The sequence below is a fragment of the Colius striatus genome, chromosome 17 (assembly GCF_028858725.1).
Source record: "Colius striatus isolate bColStr4 chromosome 17, bColStr4.1.hap1, whole genome shotgun sequence".
In the NCBI taxonomy this organism is placed as follows: domain Eukaryota; kingdom Metazoa; phylum Chordata; class Aves; order Coliiformes; family Coliidae; genus Colius; species Colius striatus.
Genome location: NC_084775.1, coordinates 15,163,180 through 15,181,818, shown reverse-complemented (window position 1 = coordinate 15,181,818; position 18,639 = coordinate 15,163,180). Strand labels below are relative to the sequence as shown.

Genomic DNA, 18,639 nt, shown 5'->3' with positions numbered 1-18,639 from the left:
CAGGTCCTGTGAGCAGTTTCTCCCCTTCTCAGAGATCTGTCTGTTTTGGCAGCAGCTCTAAGCCTACCACTTCTCAGACACAACAAATGGCTTCAGGCAAGAGAGAAGAGCTCCCTGGAATTACTTCAGTGGAGCTGATGCTGGCTGAATGTTCAGGAGAATGGCCAATGCTGGGTCAGAACTGAGTGCAGCCCCTCCAGGGACAGAGCCATAGCCTGGCCAGTGGTGCTGCAGTGGGAGTGTGGGCCAGGATGATGCTCTCTGCTTTGGTGGGGGTCAGTGTTCAAGGGCTTTTTACTCCAGGGAGAAACAGGAATGTTTCTTCCTATTGTGCATTCATGGGCTCCAGGCTGACAGAATGTCTGTGTCATATAGCCAGGCTGACCAAGGAGGAGAAAAGCCCAAGGATGGAGGTGGCCCCATGGGAAGATGCTCAACCATCACCTGGCCTCTGCTCTGGGTCACTTCTTAGCCCAGCTGCCAAATCAGGAGGAGCCAGCTCATGCAGAAAACAGCAGCTTGCCTGGGAACCCTTCAACATCAGGAGTAAGTAGCAGCCTCATCTTTTAGAGTTGCTTTATTTGCAGGTGTTTAATTGAGGCTCCTGCTGATGTGAGGCTCATGGACCTCACCAGCTGTGGGCAGCAGGTTGGGCAGGATCCTGGTCCCCAGAGCACAACTGATGAGCTTCTACCCAACCCAACCCAACCCAACCCCAGGCTCCCACCAAACCCAATCTTTGCTGTGTTTCAGCCCTGGTTTAGTTACTACATTTAATCTCCAGTGACTACAGAGCTGACAGCTGGCAAAGCTTTGCAGATGGCATGAAATTAACTGAGTGCCATTTGAATGTCTAATGTGTGCAGAGCTCAAATTTGGTTCCTAAAAGCCCTGCTCTGCTTTCTCATTGCTGGCACATCTGCTTCATGCCCTGGCCTTGCATTGCTCAGAGTTTCTTTCACCAGGATGAGCAATTAGAGCAGTTCATTGCAGTCCCTTGTAAAGGCTTTAATGCATCAGCCTGAGCAAAAGCATTGGATGGTGACACTGCTGCAGGGGCTGGGGAGAGGTTCCTGTGTTGCTTGAATTTCCTGTGCCTGATGGTCCTGGAGGACAATGCTGTGGTCTCTTGGGTGCTGTGGGGAGCATCCCTGGGTGCTGCATGGAGCATCCCTCACTGCAGCCCTGGGCCAGCAGGCAGCTGCTGAGAATGGGGAAAGCTGGAGCTGTGCCTGGAGAAATGTCATTTAGCACTGCAGCCTCTGATGGAAACAGCTTCCCAGGGCTGAGAGGGGCTTGGCAGAGGCAGAGCTGGCAGTGCCCATGGGGCTGGCTGAGCTGGGGGCTGTGACCTCCTGCCCCTTTCCCATTTCAGTTTGGATTTCTCCTGACAAGGCCCTGAGTTTGGGCAGCTCTTGGCTTCTGGACTCGTTGGAGAAAGCTGTGTTATTTCTTGTTTTTTAAGCTTAAAATAGCCTGGAATCAGCTCTTCATGTTTCCTGGACTCTGCTTTGCTTTCCAAGACATGCAAGCTGGAGAATTAAAAGCCATTTGCAAGCCCTGAGGTCCTTGTGTGTTTTAAAGGCCCACGACAGGAGCTGTTCCCCTGAGAAGCACCATTTGGGATCCCAGTAAAAGCCCCATCAGATGAAGGCTTTTGACAAGCCTCATTTCGTGGTGGTTGCTAAAGGCTGAAGTGAATTGCTTGGGGATGGGCCCCAGGGTGCACCAGGCAATGCAGGAGGCAGAGGATCAAATAGCATGGGACATGGGTGTCTGAAAGCCACCTTCACACAGACCTTGGCTCTGTCACTGTTTCCAGCCTTAATGTTGTTCTCTGCCTAAGTAATGTCAGGGAAGTGTCTTGAATGGCTTCCCAAAGCAGGAGGCTCCCAGAGGCCTCAGCATGGGAAGGAATGGGATTAACACTGATGAAACACAAACTGCAGGCTGAGTGCTCCTGAGGTGATTCAGAAGGAATTCATTGATCTGAGGCAGCAGTGTTGGGAAACACAGGGGAGGGAAAAAGAACTGGCAGCACTTTATCACCATCAATACCAGAAGGGAGAAGCCAGAGCCATGCTGGGAGTGTTCCCATGGTGGGTGGCACTGCTGGGGCTGTGCTGGGAGGGAGATGGGGGCTTGTGGAGGAGGAGCAAGGCTCAGATTAAAGGATTTGCCACCATCTAATGAAACAAGAGCCTGCAGGCTTCCAGTAATTAACAAATTAGCTCATCAGGAGCCTCCCTAATTTGTGGACTATAAAGCTGCCCTATTAATTAAACAAGAGGACAGCTTTTAATTTGCCTGACAGAATCCTACATTGAGCTGACAAATGAGTCATTTAAACGCTTCCAGGGGAGAGCTTCCAGCAGCAGTGATGGGGGCCAGGGGCACCCTTGGGCTCCCCTGAGCCCTCAGCAGCCAGGGCTGCTCCCTGCCACCTCTACAGCAATGGCTTCTGCCAGGGCTTGGCTGGCCCATCTGCTCATTGGGCCTGATGATGTCCAGTCACTTGTTTCTCTACCCCTAAATCCCTTTGGTTGGGGTTTCCCATGGCTGGCAGGTTCTTCAGCTCCACACTGAGTGCTCACTGCAGAGTGGGGGCAGGGAGACAGAACCAGAGAGTCCCAGAAGCATTTGGGTTGGCAAAGCCCCTGAAGCTGCTGCAGTCCCAGCCCTGCCCTCACCCTGCCCAGCCCAGCACTGACCCCTCAGCACCTCAGCTCCAGGGCTTTGGGATCCCTCCAGGGCTGGGCACTCCCCAGCTCCCTGGGCAGCCTGGCACAGGGGCTGACACCCCTCTCAGGGAAGGAGAGAAAATGCTGAACAGCAAGTGGCAGCCCTGGGCTTTTATGGGGTTTTTCCTCTCCTCCTCTGCATGGAGGGACCTCTGGCTTCCCACCACCTCACTCACACCCTGCAGCAGAGGCAGAGCTGGTCCAGCAAGCCTGAGCCTCCCTGAGTATCACAGCTTTGCTGATTCCACAGCAGCTCCTGGGTTTGTCTGCAAAGGGACTGGAGAGGGGAAGAGATGGAGGAGGAGCTGAGGGGAGATGCCAGGCTGGCAGGAGCAGAGCAGGGCCAGCCAGCTACAGCAGCCACAGCTTTGTAGCCAGCACAGCCCATTACAGCCCTGGCAGCATTGTTCATCTCCCCAGTGGGATGCTCAGATGCAAGCCCAAAGCCCTGGCAGGGCTGCCTTGAGCTCCTCTCCATCCTAAATGCCCTCAGGTCACTGTGCCACCAGCTGAAGCACCTGGGACCTCAGGAGATGCTGACAGGACCCTCATCCTCTCACCCACCAAACTCCAGCTGAGCTTTCTGTGATCACAAGTGTCTGAGGCTTCCTTCCTGGTTTCCAAAGCCAGAGCTTGTGGCTTCTTTTCTTCTGAACTGCAGGCACAAGCAGACCCAGCCTGGAGTGGGTTCCCACAAGAGATGTCCCAGTGAGAACCCCACTGGGGGTGAGACAGGAGGAGGCAAAGGGCAGGGAAGGGTCTGGGCTGAGGTGGTGCCTGGAGAAAACACTTGGTTCTGTCAAAATGGCCAGTCTGGGGGTAAGTTTGGGGTGCAGAGTGGGGAAGGCTCATGCTGATGTCAAAGCTGCCTGGCCACAAACCTGTTTTCAGGGTAACAAAAGGCCATGCACAGCCTCCCTTGGGGGCTTGCTCTGCCCACAGCCATGGAGCCCTTCCCTCCTGCCTCTGCCCAACAGCTGGGGCATAAATACCCTTCAAATCTGATAGAGCCATGCCAAGAGGAGCAGCACCACCCTCACAAATCCAATTGTCTGGCCTTTTTGTTTCCAAACCACCTCCCAGGAAGGGAAGAGCAGGGAGGACTTTGCTGTGCAGCACCAGCCAGCAAAGAGCTCTGGGGAACCTGTTTGTGGGGAGGACCCCAAAGGATGCTCAGGCTCTGAGTGCTCATCCTGGGGACTGAAAGGGTCCTGTGTGTCACCTGCCAGGGGCTGGAAGGCAGGAACCAAGTGATGATGCAGGAAAGGATGCCCTGGGCTGGGGGTTAGCAATAAACCAAAGCAGCAGTGGCCAGCAATCCCTCATCCCTGTGCCTGGGGCTGTCTGTGGCCTTTGGTGGCTGCTGCACGAATCAGAAGCTGCCCAGAATTCACCTGATGTGGGCACATCCATCACTGCCCAGGCTCAGCTGCTCTCCTGGGGCTGAGCTGCCATCCTGCCCGTGTTGGGATGCCAGAGGGTGAATGGCAGCAGGTGAAGGGGGTGTTGATGGGGCAAGGTCCCACACAACAGAGTATTTCCAAGCCATTGCATCAGCCCTGCTTGGCAAAGGGTGGGGTTTAGGTGCTGGGTTGATGAGAAGGGCAGTGCTGGAGCTGGAGCTCAGCCCTGTGGGGGTGTGTTGCTCCCCAGCATGTGTTTCTGAGGGTGACTCTGGTACCTGACAGCTCTGCAAGAGGGAGGCACGGCCTGGGAGGGAGGAAACACTAGAAAACAAGAGTCAAACAGAGGTGGGGAAGATGCCAGGAGGGTGTGTGGGGGCTGAAATGGGCTCTGTGTGCAAGCCTTGCAGCCTGCCACTGGAGCAGGGATGCCCTGCAATGCCTGGCTCTGTGCAGGGGCATGTGGAGGGATGCAGCACCTCCAGCACCATCCCAGCACAGCCCAGAGCCCTGCTGCCTCCCCAGCCCATGTCACTATTTATAAGCCCTGAGTTGCACAAGGTTGGGACTGGTTTCCATGACTGTGTCAGGGGAGGGCAGCAGTCTGTCTGACATCCTGGATGTGGCCCTTTTGTTTGTGCTCTGAGTTTTCATTCCCACTTGGGTGTCACAGCAGTGATGGGACCCACAGCTCCTGACCACAGAGGCTGCTGGAGCCAAGAGCAGGAGGGATGAGCTCCCTCCCCACAGCCCAGCCGTGGGAAAGGCAGCAGGAGCCCTGTGCTGTGTCCTCACAGCTGAACCCAGCTCCCTTTGCAGCCATTTCATGGGGGTTTTTTTCCCCCCCACTGCCCTGCCCAGGCCAAGGGAAAGTGCTGAAGCACAGAGGAAGCCCCCCTGGAGAGGGAAAAGCTTTAGGCACACATGAAGTGTGACATCTGCTTGGGGATGACTCGGGGGGGGGTTCCCTCTGCCCACCCAGGAGGCTGCCTGGGTCAAGCCTGGCTCAGCTGGGAGGTGTTTGGGGGGGTTATAATGACCCTGAACCAAGCAGTTCCTGCCAGGGGTGACTCTGGAGCTGTATTTGCTTTGCTCAGTGTGGGTGGCACTCTGTGCTCTTGCCAGGGACGTGGTGGATGCCAAAGACCCCTCTGGCTTTGGTGCCCAGGAGCTTCCCCATGCCCTGAGCTGGTCCCCACACCTGCTCCTGGCACTGGGGGTTTATCCTCCTGCTGCTGGGTGCAGTGGTTTGCTGAGCAGGTGGTGCTGAGTGCCCCACACCACAGTGCCAGGCCAGCACTCAGGATGGGACATTGAATGTCAGTGGGGTTTTTAACTTCACCATCTTGATAAGCACAGGGATAAGAGCCTGGGACAGGATCCTGCATCCTGCCCCCTGGAAGGGGTTGGTGCCTGGGAAAGGACTCAGTGGCAAAGGGATGGACTGATCCTGCACAGGCATGTTGCTCAGCTCCTGCCCCAGTGCTGGGGGGCTCTGCAAAGCTCAGCCTTGCTGGGGAAACTGAGGCTGGGCTGGGTCTTGGCTCAGGACCCCTTGGTGCTGTCTGACATCACAGCATGGTTGCAGGACCTGGGGCTGTTTAGCCTGGAGAAGGCTGAGAGGGGACCTCAGCAACACCTGTAAGTACCTAAAGGTGGGTGTCAGCAGGATGGGGAGACACTTCTTACTGCTGGCTCCAGTGCCAGGACAAGGGGTGATGGGCACAGGCTGCAACACAGCAAGTTCCACTGAAACACAGGGAGAAAGTGCTTTGGTGCTGAGGGGAGGGAGCCCTGGCCCAGGCTGCCCAGGGAGGGTGTGGAGGCTCCTGCTCAGGAGGTTTCCAACCCCACCTGGACACGTTCCTGTGCCCCCTGAGCCAGGGGAAGCTGCTGGAGCAGGGGCTGGGGCTGGGCTGGGGCTGCCTGGGCTGGGGCTGGCTGGGCTGGGGCTGCCTGGGCTGGGCTGGGGCTGCCTGGGCTGGGCTGGGGCTGCCTGGGCTGGGCTGGGGCTGCCTGGGCTGGGCAGCTGCAGCAGGTAACAGCAATTCCCCCCACCCTTTCCTGGTCTGCAGGATGCTTTACAGCTGAGGATAGTTAATTAACCCTAATTAACGACCTTTTCTACGTGCCCATGTGGCTGGTGGCAAACCCAGAGCAGCAGCGGTGCTGGGCTGTCCTGAGGGGACTAATCCTGCTCCATCCCCGGGCTGTGTCCTGCTGGGAGGAGGAGAAGGGGAAGCTGAGCCACCTCCCCCAAACCTCGTCCTGCTTGCGAGGTGATGCTTTGGCACGCAAACCCTGCAGGGGCTGTGCGGGGAGGGCCGGGGCTGTGCGGGGAGGAACGGGCTTATCTCGCTGCCGCACCAAGCTCGGGGTTATCGGAGCCTCCTGCTCCGCACTGGGGGTGGGGGCTGCGCTGCTCAGCGCTCCCGAAAACGGGGGCTACCCCGCAAAACCCCTCCCCCAAAGGCACCGGGCTGCTCCCGCACAGCTCCCCCCGCATCCTCCTGCTGGCCAAAGGCACCGGGCTGCTCCCGCACAGCTCCCCCCGCATGCTGCTGCTGGCCAAAGGCACCGGGCTGCTCCCGCACAGCTCCCCCCGCATGCTGCTGCTGGCCAAAGGCACCGGGCTGCTCCCGCACAGCTCCCCCCGCATGCTGCTGCTGGCCAAAGGCACCGGGCTGCTCCCGCACAGCTCCCCCCGCATCCTGCTGCTGGCCAAAGGCTGCCAGCCCCTCGCGGCTGCGGCTTTTGGGAGCCACATTTGACGAAGGGAAGTGAGTCAACGTCTTGGAAGGAGTCGGGGGCGGTGAAGGAGGGGTTGGAGGGATGAGGGGGGTGGCAGAGGACAGCGGGTGACCCGCGGTGGGGACGAGGCTGGCAGCCACCTGCCTTCCCCCGGGCCAGCATCATCCCGCAGCGCCGTGCGCGCCGTCGGAGGGGGACGGCACGGGAACGGAGGCCCCTGGGGAAGCGACTTGTTGCTTCCCCGCGCTGGTCCTGGCAGGATCCAGGCTCGTTCCCAGCTCCTGCCGGCACACCCTGTCCCAGCTGCTGCTCACGGAGCATCCCGCTGCCAAGAACACCCCGGGGATGGATGATGCTGCTGCCGCTCCTTCCCCCTCCTCCCGCCTTTAAAACGCCCGCTCCTGGGGGGGCTGCATGGGAGTGAGAGCCCGTGCTCTCCCCAGGAGCCTTCAGCATCGGGTTGAGAGGCTCCTCTTCCTCGCAGCCTTGGCCCTGGCACCCTGACACGGAGCTGAGGGACAGCGTGGCACGGCACCAGGTACGTGGAGAGGTCGCTGGGAGGCTGGGCAGGGGGATAATGGGAGGTGCTGGTGTGGGAGGGGGCAGAGCACTGGGGCAGGGACACGTTTCAGGTGGGTTTCAATGCTTTTGGGAGTGAGCTGCACTCACTGCTGCCGTGGGGAGATGCCTCTGCTCGGGGTGGAAAGGGTTTGCATCCCTCTGGGACCTTGCTGCTGGCACCCAGTGCCCTGTGCAGCCCTGGGACACTGGTGTAGGGGTCACGAGCTGCCTGGCTTGGCACATCCCTCCCTCGTGCAGGCTGCTGGACTTTGAGTCTCTTCTCCTTTTCCTGGGCTGCCATCAGCAACTTTTCCTCCTGATTCAGCCACGGGGGGATGTTGCAATGTGGGGGATGTTGTGCAAAGGCAGACACCAGCTCCCATTCCTCTTTCTCAGCCCCTGGGATGGGGGTTGGTGTCCCCACTGATGTGGTGAGCACAGGCTCCCCAGAGGCATCCCTCTTGGATGGCCATTGCCCCCTCTCCCCTGGCTCACAGCTGGGGGATATTTCCCCACTGTGGTGCCACTGGCTCTGAGGAAACTGGGATTTCTCCCTGGTGCAAGAGCCAGAGAGCACCTTGATCCTGGTGATGGTGAGTGATGGGGGCTCTGCCCTGGGCTGGCTCTGGCTGAACGGGATGCTCCCAGCACAGGGTGCCTGGTGCTGCATTTCAGCCCAGCCACTGCATGTGGATGGGGTTTAAGTGTTTCTGTCCCTCTGGATGGGCTTTCCTGGCTTGGGGGGGAGGTTTGTGGCTGTTGAGGCTCAGCCTGTGCTGGGTGGCTGGATACACTGTGGGTGCTGCAGGGCCAAGGCCAGGCTGGTGCTTGGGGTCCCAGTGCAAACCAGGATGAGCTGATTAATCACTGGGAACTTGCTGCTGGATCCAGACCCACGTGGGGTGCAGCTGGATCAGCAGCTGGGAACAGTCAGGGCCTGGTGAGTGTGGGGGAGAGGTGGCAGGGTGAGGGGGACACGTGCTCCCCTGCTGCCCTGCACCCTGGATTGGAGTGCAAGGTCACAAACATCCCAGGCAATGGGGCAGGGATGTGGAGGTCATGGGGAGCAGGAAAGTGAGGGTGGAGATGCCTCATCCCAAATTGCAAGGGGCCCTTTGGCTGCTCTCACCCCTCACCAGGAGCAAGACCGTTGCACTGGTGAGCGACACCCAGCCCCTGAGTGGTCCCCTGGCACTCCTGAGCCAACTTTGGGCAGCACAAGGGTCGTGGTGGAGGGGACAGAGCCCTGAGGGCAGCCAGCTGCCTCTTCCCCTCTCTATGTCCAGCTGAACCACGCAAGAAAGTGCCTCTACCCAAGGTCCCAAGTCCCACATCCTGCTGCTGAGTCGCTTCCCCCTTCCCAGGCGCTGCCCATCTCCGTGCCGAGCCCGGCAGCTGCTTTATGCCACTGCCTGTGGGCTTGGGTTTGTTTCTTTTCCTCATCCTCCCCTCAGCACCACATCCTTCTGGGGATGAGAAAGCTCAGCACCCTCCACTGCACCCTCCTCAGCACCGTAACCCCGGGGTCGTTTGCGTGTCAGCCTCTACCGAGGCCGTAGAAGCAGCAGAGATGTTTCCTCCAGCCCCCTGAGGATCCCTCCAGCTCAGGTAAATACCTCTGGGGTTAACAACCTAGATGAAGTTTGATGGGGCTGTGCAGGCTGGGGAAGGGTTTTGCTGCAGGTGGAGGGAAATGATTGCTTTGCTGGAGGGATTTGCAGCCACTTGAGGGGTTTTGGTTCCCCTGTTGTTAGAAAGCCGGGTTTGGGGGGGCAGTTTGGTGGGCAGTGATGAGCTCTGGGATCCCAATGCACTCAGCTGTATGTGTTGTGACCCCAGAGTCCATCACTGCCCACCATCCTCCCCCAAACCCCCTGGTTTTAGTCTCATTTCCCATCGAATCCCCCTCTGAGCTTTGCAGCCCGAGGTGCTGAGAGGCCCCTGCGGTGCCTTTGCACGTGGGAAAAGCTGCACAGAGAGGAGCTGGGAGCAGATTTCCATGGAGAGGGGGGAACATCCTTCTAGTTGTGGCCATGTCACCTCCGTGGGGATGGGAACAGGAGGCTTTTTCTTTGCTGTGCTGATCAGCATGCAGCTGGGAGAGCAGCACACAGCTGCAGGCTGGGGGATGCTCCTGCAGATCCGGGGGCACTCTCTGCCTTGGAGGGGGCTGAGCTCTGCCTGGCTGTCCCCTCAGCCCCTGGCACGGTCACGTCCTCTGGCAGCAGGAGGGACACATCTATTTCCTTCTTCTTGGTTTCCTTCCTCTTTGTCCCCTCAGAATCCTGAGTGGTTGAGAGCAGCTGGAGCAGCCTCACACACCAGTCGCTGCCTTTTGCCTCTCGGGGTGTCCCCAAGGCTCAGGCTGCTTTTGTCCCCTGAAGTGATAAAACCAGGACACCTTTCTTTGGGCCATGGTGAGGGACATCCTTGCTGGGCTGAGGAGCTCTAAAGGGGATGCAAATCCCCTGGGATCACAGCAGTTCATGGAATCATGGGGGTGGGAAGGGCCCTGCAGAGCTGCTGCAGCCCCAGCCCCTGCTCCAGCAGGTTCCCCTGGCTCAGGGGGCACAGGAACGTGTCCAGGTGGGGTTGGAAACCTCCTGAGCAGGAGCCTCCACACCCTCCCTGGGCAGCCTGGGCCAGGGCTCCCTCACCTCAGCACCAAAGCACTTAACTCCTCCTGTGCCTGTGGAGCTTCTGGTGTTCGTGCCCTGTCCCACCCAGGCTGATGCAGAGCAGCAGGGAGGATGCTCAGAAAAAGGGAGGTTTATTGGCCTCTTTATTGCCTGTAAAGTGCTGGGAGAGCCTGGGATTAGCAGCAGCCTATAGAGATATAAAAGAGAGAGAGGAGGAGATGAAAGAACTTTTATTATGTTGGAAGCAGCTCAGAAACACAAACTGCCCTTCTTAAAGAAAACCTTTGCCTGAGGAGGTACAAAGGGCCAGGATTTTCCTCTGCAGTGCTCAGCCCTTCTCAGGACAGAAAGGATGGGGAGCAGAGGGCTCTCACTAACTGGGCAGCTCTTAATGACCCAGGCCCTTTGTGTGAGGGAAGGACAGGTTCCTCTGCCCAGCTCCAGGAGTTTCTCCCTGGGAAGAGCTTTGTGTGAGCTGTGTTTTGAAGTCAAACCCCAGTTTCTGGCTGGACTGGGGGCTGTTCTCCATCGGGGTGACCCCACACAGTGCCTGGGGGGGGCAGCTCAGGGAGACCCATCCCATCCCACCCCTGTCCTGCACAGCCTGGCTGCCTCTGCCCAGATAAACACTGACTCATGCTGTTATTCTGTCCCACCCTGGGCATAACTGGCTTTTTTTAAAGCTGCCTTTTCCAGCCAGTGCCTTTTTTTCCCCTGTTCACACGAGCTGGGAACGAAGCCTTGGCTGGTGCTGGGGGAGCAGCCAGAGGTGCTGCCTGGCATGGGGGACCTGGCAGGGATGTGAGGAGGTGTCTGTGCCATGGATGCAGGTAGGGCTCTGGCTGTCCTGCAGCCACTCCTGGGGCACAGCTTGGTGCTTCAGTTTCTCTTTGGGGACTGGCTTTGTCCTCTCCCTTTGCTTTGGGGAGCTGCTGGTGATTTGGAGGAGCATCAGGGGAGCTGCCAGCCTCAGTACTCACTGGGAGGAGGCTGTTAGGGGTGCTCAGTAGGTTGCTGCCTCTCCTGCAGCATCCTGCATCCCCTTCTCAAGGGACAGAGGGCTCAGGGAGGAGTGCCAGGGATCGGACTGTGGCAGGGGAGCAGTGTTGAGGCAGACCAGGGCTCAGGGGTTTGCAGTGCTGTGCTCTAAGCTCCCTTTTGATAGGCATGTGGCTGATTTACCCTGAGTGCTGGGGCTCCATCCCTGGGGCATCTTTGTGGAGACCAGGCTGCTGCCCAGCGTCTCTCCAGTGTCTCACATGGACACATTCCTGTGCCTCCTGATCCAGGGGGACCTGCTTTAGCAGGGAGATGAGCTGGAGGAGCTCTGGGGATCCCTTCCAACCCCACCATGCTGGGATGACCAGTCTGTAATAAGCCCCATGGCTGCAGCCGAGCTCAGAGGGGACAGGGACAGCAGGTCTGGGGGGTGGGGGCATCCAGATGCTGCTTCCCCTCGTGCTCTGCAGCTGAGCAGCAGTGTTGCTTCCCTCAAACATCTGCCTGCAATTCCCATCTCCCAGGGCTGGCCCAGGGCTGTGTGGGCAACCTGCCCATGGCTCTCCCTCAGCCCTCCCACGCCTGCGGAAGCGGGTTGAGGTTTGGGGGGTGCTGGGACCTCAGGAACTGCCGTGGGGAAGGAGGGGAGGGGAAATGCTGAGAGGACAAACAGGCAAAGCAGCTGCCTGGGAGCTGCAGGCAGAGCAGGGGCTCATCTGCCTGCTTTGCCTGGCCTGGGAGGGTTGTCTGCCTTGCATCTTTGTGCTGTGGGGGGATCAGCACTGACCCACCAGTATCCTCTGGGTACCCCCAGTGCTGGGGCAGAGCTTGTGGGGACCCCACACAGTGCTCCCAGCCCGGTTTCACAGCGTCATTCAGGTAAAAATGTGATGCCCTCTGTCAGCCCAGACAGGAGCTGGTGTGCTACCCCCCCCCCCTTCTGCTTATTTGATTTGATTTTGGTTTGATCTATTCCCTCGCCCAGCCCATGTCGGTTCCTCCGGTAAAAGCCCAGCCCGCGGGCACGGGGGGAGGCAGGAGCAGTGCTGGCAGCCTCCCTGTCTCCAGCAACCCCCGCTGCAGGCAGCCCGGAGCCCTGGCAGCCCCCTGCCCGGCTGGTACCCGCTGAGCATCCCCTGCCGTGCCCACCCAGCCCAGCCTCCCCTCGCCTCCGTTCTCCCTCCCGGCGCCTCCGACCGCGGGGACAGGTTTTTTTTCGCCCAGAAGAGAAAAAGAAACACCCCATCTGGATTGGAACGGTTTTTTTTTCCTGCTGTTCTCTCCGTTTCCTGACGTCTGCCCAAGAACAACAAACCCGACCTCAGCCCCCGCGGAGCTGCGGGATGGGATGCGCGCCGGGCTGCGGGATGGGATGCACAGGGGGCTGCGGGATGCACAGGGGGCTGCGGGATGCACACCGGGCTGCGGGATAGGATGCGCACCAGGCTGCGGGATGCACACCGGGCTGCGGGATGCACAGGGGGCTGCGGGATGGGATGCGCACCAGGCTGCGGGATGTGCTCTGGGCTGCGGGATGCACAGGGGGCTGCGGGATGGGATGCGCGCCGGGCTGCGGGATGGGATGCACACCGGGCTGCGGGATGCACACCGGGCTGCGGGATGCACAGGGGGCTGCGGGATGGGATGCGCACCAGGCTGCGGGATGGGATGCACAGGGGGCTGCGGGATGCACAGGGAGCTGCGGGATAGGATGCGCACCAGGCTGCGGGATGCACAGGGGGCTGCGGGATGCGCACCGGGCTCCGAGCGCGGGGCCGGGCTCAGCGCTGCCCCGGCTGCCGGCACACGCGGAGCTGGGCAGGGACCACACGGAGCCTGCTCAGGGTAGAGCTTGAGCTCGTTTTTTGTGGAGGTAGGAGGACGGAGATGAACCGGTTTGGGCTGCCGTTGGGTGTTTTGAGCCCGGGGAGTGGAAGATGCTCAGGATCTTGTGGCTTTTTCTTTCCCTTTCTTCTGCAAACTTTGAGTGTCGGGTGTGGTTTGGTGCGCTGTTTTTCGGGGAGGTTTCGTGCATCTGCCCCTCAGGGCTGGGCCGGGCAGGTGGCAGTTTGGGGCAGCTTTGCAGAGGGTCTGTGCTGTGGCTGCCAGTGCTCAGAGCTGCGGGTTGTGACAGCTCTGCAGGAGCCCTGCAAACAAACCCATCCTCTAGCCAAAGCCCTGGGGGAAGCAGAGCTGTGCTGCTCCTCTCTCATCATGCTCACCCTCCCTCATCTCAAGCAGGGACCAAGCTCAGGGCTCTTCCCAGCCTGGCAGAGCTCTCAGGGTTCTTTTTCCATCCCCTGCCTTGTCTGTCTGACTTCAAGAGCAAATGTTGAAGCAACCAAGAGAGAAGGGGCAGGGGCAGTTGATGTAGTCACAGGAATTATCCCTTAAATCCAGCTTTGCAATGTCAGGCTGAGCAGCAGCACCCATGAGGAGGAGGAGGAGGGTTTACACTGCCAACCTGTAAGTGGGCACAAGGGGAAGAGGCTGTAAAGCTGCAGGAGCTGCTGCTGCCCACTCCTGGGGCTGCTGAGGGGGGACAAGGGGCCATCGTGGGGGTCCCTCACTGGGGTGGAAATGGCAGATGAGTGGCATCTCTCAGGGGGCTGTGGCCAGGGGCAGAATGAGTCCCAGGAAGCTTTGGGGCTCTTGGTGAAGGGGGTGAGGTGGGATGGGATGGATGAGGGGCTCTGGGCTTCCCCACCTTCCTGCACCTTTGCCTTTGGACAGGATGACATGAAAGCCACAGGCCCAGGCTGCTCAGGATGGCTCAGTGCCCAGGAACAGGAGCAGCCAGTGCTGTAAGAGCCACTTCTGCTGATCCTGGTACTTCCACTGCAGCATCAGCTTTCGTTTATCCTTTTGCTGAGCAATGTTTTGCTGGGGCAAAGCTTCCTTCCACCTCAAACTAATTCACAAGCTCTACACTGAAACCTCTGCTTCTGCTCTCCTGGAGCTCAAGAGGAGGGGAAGGAGGTGGGGCTGTGATTTGAGCCCCTGGCCAGGGACTTTGCAGCAATGGGAGCAGCAGCAATCACAGGAAGGAACAGGAGGAAAAGCTCAGAGAGAAACAATAGGTTGAGACACAAAGAGCTCAGGGATTTCAAAGCAGGGCTGGTGGGGAAGGTGATGCTCAGGGGCACCTTTGAGCTGAAACTCCCTGAGAACAGGAGGGTCCAGCCTGGGTGGGCACAGCCACGTCCTTCCCTTGGGGTTGAGGGATGTGATGCTCTGCACTGGGGTTTGAGCAGGTCTCAGGCTTTGCTGGTTGGCTTTGGTGGCTCTTGGCTTTACCACCTTGTGCCTGTTGCCAGGGGAGTGGTTGTGAACCCATTTAAAGCAGGGCTTGAAGTGGCTGGTGCAGATCAGCTGCTGGTTATGGCAAAAGGGTGCTGGCAGTTACCACAATTGACATTTTAAACCACACCAGGGCACAGATTTCAGCAGAGAAATCACCATATGAGAGCCCAGACACCTCCCTCACGTTTATGGCTTTAACTGTCTCTAGCAGTGTTAGCATGGGCTGGTTGCAGGGGTCTCTGCAGGCACCTGCTGACGCTGGCTGATGCCACTGTATGGCACAGGACTTCTGGGTAACCCCCAAAGCTGCTGGGACTAAAACAAGCTCCCTGCCTTCCCCACATCCATGGCTGGGGACTCCCCATGGCAGCACAGCCCCCCAAGCCTCAGGGCAGCACCAGGCTGCTGGGGAGGCTGCACAGGGTTAAATCACAGCACTGGCTGAGTCTGTTTCCTCCCTTTTAACCCCATATCCGAGGCTGAATGGCCTTTGTTTGACCTTGCCTTTAATATTTCAGCTCCAGCCTTAGACCAGCGCCGAGGGAGCTGCCTTTGTGCCCTGGGACACTGAGCTGCTGCCTCTGCCCCGTGCCAGGGGCATCCAGCCATCCGAGAGAGGTGAGAGGGGGGTAGGGGCTGTTTCATGGGCCTGGCTGAGCTGCATGCTGGCCTTTCAGCCCAATTTACCTTGTGCTCAGGAGGTAAGAGAAGAGCCGTCCTGTTTTGCAGCTCTGAGGGTCTGGAAGCTGTTGGTGAGCTGTTAATCAGCATCACCCCAGCGGTTCCCCTGGAAGTAGGCGGGTAACAGCCTCATCCTGCAAACGGCTGGAGCCACATCCTGGTGGAGACAGGGACTGAATCACGTCCTGTGGCTCAGGGTGCTGATGTCTTTTGGTTGAGGAGCCTGGGAGCATCTCTCCCTGGGGTGAGCAGCGGGGTCCCCACAGCACCAGTGAGCTCCAGCCCCTGTCTCCACGTGCTCCCGTGTGCAGGGGGGGCGGTGAGTGTCCCTCCCCACGTCACATCGCCAGCAACGTGCAGGGAAGCACCAGCAGCCCCAAGAGGCCGGGACTGAGCTGGGATGTTTCTTTCCAGATAATGGCACTTTCCAATCTGTCCAGTTACCTGGATGCTGTGGATAACTACAGTGACTACCCGGACTACAGCTACGAGGAGCCGGGCGGCGTGGCCACAGCCCCGTCCCACCAGCCCAAGGACGCGGCGAGGATCCTGTCCGTCGTCATCTACAGCGTGTCCTGCGTGCTGGGCATCCTGGGCAACGGCCTGGTCATCGCCATCATCACCCTCAAGATGAAGAAGTCCGTCAACGCCGTCTGGTTCCTCAACCTGGCCGTGGCCGACTTCCTCTTCAACATCTTCCTGCCCATCAACATCGCCTACACGGCCATGCGCTACCACTGGGTCTTCGGGACGGTCATGTGCAAGCTCAACTCCTTCCTCCTCATCCTCAACATGTACACCAGCGTGCTGCTGCTCACCACCATCAGCCTGGACCGTTACGTGTCCGTGGTGTTCCCGGTGTGGGCTCAGAACCACCGCTCCACCGGCCTGGCCTCCGCCGTGTGCCTGCTCATCTGGAGCCTGGGCGTCGCCATGAGCTGCCCGGCCCTGGTGTTCCGAGACACGGCCCAGGCCCGCGGCTCCGTCATCTGCTTCAGCAACTTCTCCCTGTCCAGGAACGGGTCCCAGCGAGCCGAGGCGCTGCTGAGGCACAGGATGGTGAACGTCAGCAGGTTCCTCGCCGGTTACGTCCTTCCCATCACCGTCATCACCTTCTGCTACGTCGCCATCGTCCTCAACCTGCGGCGCAACCGCCTGGCCAAGTCCAGGAAGCCCTTCAAGATCATCGTCAGCATCATCGTCACCTTCTTCCTGTGCTGGAGTCCCTACCACCTGCTCAACCTCCTGGAGACCGAGCCCGACGGCATCCCCCGCTCCGTGTTTGAGGTCAGCGTCCCCCTCACCACGGCCCTGGCGGCCTCCAACAGCTGCATGAACCCCGTGCTCTACGTCTTCATGGGACAGGACTTCAAGAAGTTCAAGGTCACCATCCTCTCCAGGCTGGTGAATGCTCTCAGTGAGGAGACAGGTCACTCCAGCATCGTCCACAGGAGCTTCTCCAAGATGTCTTCCATGACTGAGAAGGAGACAACGGTCCTCTAAACTCAAGCTGGCTGCCTGCCAGGGGGCTGTGGCACGCCAGTGTTGCCCATGCCCACCTCTGCCATGCTTCTGCCACGGGACCAGCTTGTTCCAATGTCCTGTGGCAGCTTCTTTGACTGGTGGTGCTGCCTGGGTGGCCACCACCACTCTGTGCTACTGGAGAAGACCCAACTGCCCTTAACCTTCCTCTTCTGATTGCAGAGATGGTTGCACCACACTATGTGTTGTGGGGTTCCTGGCTGAGCCGTTGCCTGGCCTGGCAAGGAGGTCCCTGCCTTTCCCAGGGCCATTGTTGTGGGAGGATGTGTCTGGGAAGGCACCTCTGCTGCCAGGCTGAGTGGGCAGAACTGGTGACCCTCTCCCTGTGCCTTATGTATGCACATAGCTACTCACCTTCAAGTGCTAAAGAGTGTTTGGTACTAGCACAACGTGGTCTTAACCCTGTTGGGAGCATTTTTGTAGCCAGAGAGGCCCTGGGGAGTGTGTTCCTAAGAGAGGTTTGGATGCCCCAGCCTCAAGGAGCCAGGAAGCCTCAGCTGTGTTCCCAAGGAGCCAGAGCCTCCTGCCAGGCTGGGGCTGGGGCTCTGCACGAGGTCACTGACATGGGAAAAAGAGGGGAAGCTTCACTGGGAGTGTGCACATTTGCCACAGTGCCTGTTGCAGCTGCTGGGGGCTGTGAGTGCCAGCAGCTCCTTGCACAGTGTCTGGCAGGCAGCAGGGAGCAGCTCCATGGGGAGTGTGGTCCTGGGGCAGTCCTGTCCCTCCTGCACCTGGGCACTGGCTGCATTGAAGGCTGCTCCCTGGGGTGATGTGTCAGGCCTGGGGGAGGATTTTGCCTCCTCCCTCGTGGGAAGCAGCCCCTGCACACAAATCTCTGTGCTGAAGGATGGGCTGAGCCACCATCTCTATCCAATTTCATGCACAGTTAAGTCAGGAGCTCTCTCACCATCTGGGCTTCCTGACTCTGACACTGGTGTCACACTTATTTATGTGTTGGCATCTCTGTGTCACTCTCAGCCTCTCACTCCCAGCAGCTGGGGGCTGGAGCAGAGCTGAGCTCTGGAGCTGCCTCTGGGCAGTCCCCAGTGGCACCAGGGATGTTGCAGGGGGGTCCCTGGAGGTCCCAGCCCATGCAATGCTCATCTCTCTCGTGGCATGGTGATGCCATTGCCTCTGTCCTGGGAGAGTCTGTTCACATGTGCCTACAAAGGCTGCCCAGGGAGCTGGGGGAGTGCCCAGCCCTGAAGGGACCCCAAAGCTGAGGTGCTGAGGGCCAGGGGTCAGTGGTGGGCTGGGCAGGGTGAGGGGAGGGCTGGGACTGCAGCAGCTTCAGGGGCTTCGCCAACCCAAATGCTTCCATGATTCTATGACCTTCCCCACAGCCACAAGCCCACAACAGCCTGACTTGCAGATCTCATGGGGGTGGTGGTGGCCAGACCCAGGTCCACCCCCAGTCACCAGTTTCACTGGCTGCTGCCCCAGAAGAGGCTCCAGCCCCCATCCCTGCTGGCACAGAGCAGGGCTGCCCAGCCCACTCCCCCCAGAGCTGCAGCTCCCACTGAGCTCCTGCCCTGGATGCTAAGGACAGGTTTTGCACATCATCAGCCTCCTGCTGGCATTCACCAAGGGGAGGGTGTTAATTCCAAGCTGGGCAAGTCTCCCAGCTGAGTGGCCAGTCTGTCAGTGCCTGCAGGAGTGGGATGGACTGGGGCCAGTGAGATGCCTCCAAGGACCCACAGTTTCATCTCCTGGCCCCTCACAGCTATCATTAGCATGCCATATTAGTCACTATTAATGATGGCATCATAGATGGAGTATGATTATGTTATTAACATCTCTTCCCATCACCAAAGGGAGCTGCAGCCACCATGAGCTTTGTTCCCTGCCCTGGGTGACCTACATCTCTGTCTCTGCAAAGAACAGGAGAGCTGGAAGGCTGCTCCCTGAGATGCCAAGGCTGCACAGGCACTATTTAGGCAACAGCAGAGGAACTGGGGACATACTGAGCTGCATTTCTTTGCCACTCTGCCAAAAGGGAAAGGAAAAGCTGAATGGGAA

General features: G+C 59.1%; 1 protein-coding gene across 5 annotated transcripts; it reads left to right on the top strand.

The window, feature by feature from the left end:
- Nucleotides 1–525: 525 nt before the first annotated feature.
- Nucleotides 526–17,842, top strand: CMKLR1 (chemerin chemokine-like receptor 1). 5 transcript variants are annotated; one of them, XM_062010418.1, is made up of 4 exons: nucleotides 526–546; nucleotides 7,339–7,433; nucleotides 14,916–15,015; nucleotides 15,493–17,842. In XM_062010418.1, the coding sequence occupies exon 4, from the start codon at nucleotides 15,496–15,498 to the stop codon at nucleotides 16,579–16,581; it is 1,086 nt and encodes a 361-aa protein (XP_061866402.1). In that variant the 5' UTR covers nucleotides 526–546; nucleotides 7,339–7,433; nucleotides 14,916–15,015; nucleotides 15,493–15,495; the 3' UTR covers nucleotides 16,582–17,842. The 5 variants fall into 5 exon arrangements, with proteins under 5 accessions (XP_061866402.1, XP_061866400.1, XP_061866399.1 ...); XM_062010415.1 differs by lacking the exons at nucleotides 526–546; nucleotides 7,339–7,433 and adding exons at nucleotides 7,883–8,049; nucleotides 8,911–9,064; XM_062010416.1 differs by lacking the exon at nucleotides 526–546 and having other exon boundaries at nucleotides 7,024–7,433.
- The last annotated feature ends 797 nt before the right edge of the window (nucleotides 17,843–18,639 follow it).

Bases quoted from the DNA above. Each gene is read 5' to 3' on its own strand.
- CMKLR1 (XM_062010418.1), top strand. From the start codon at position 15,496: ATGGCACTTTCCAATCTGTCCAGTTACCTGGATGCTGTGGATAACTAC.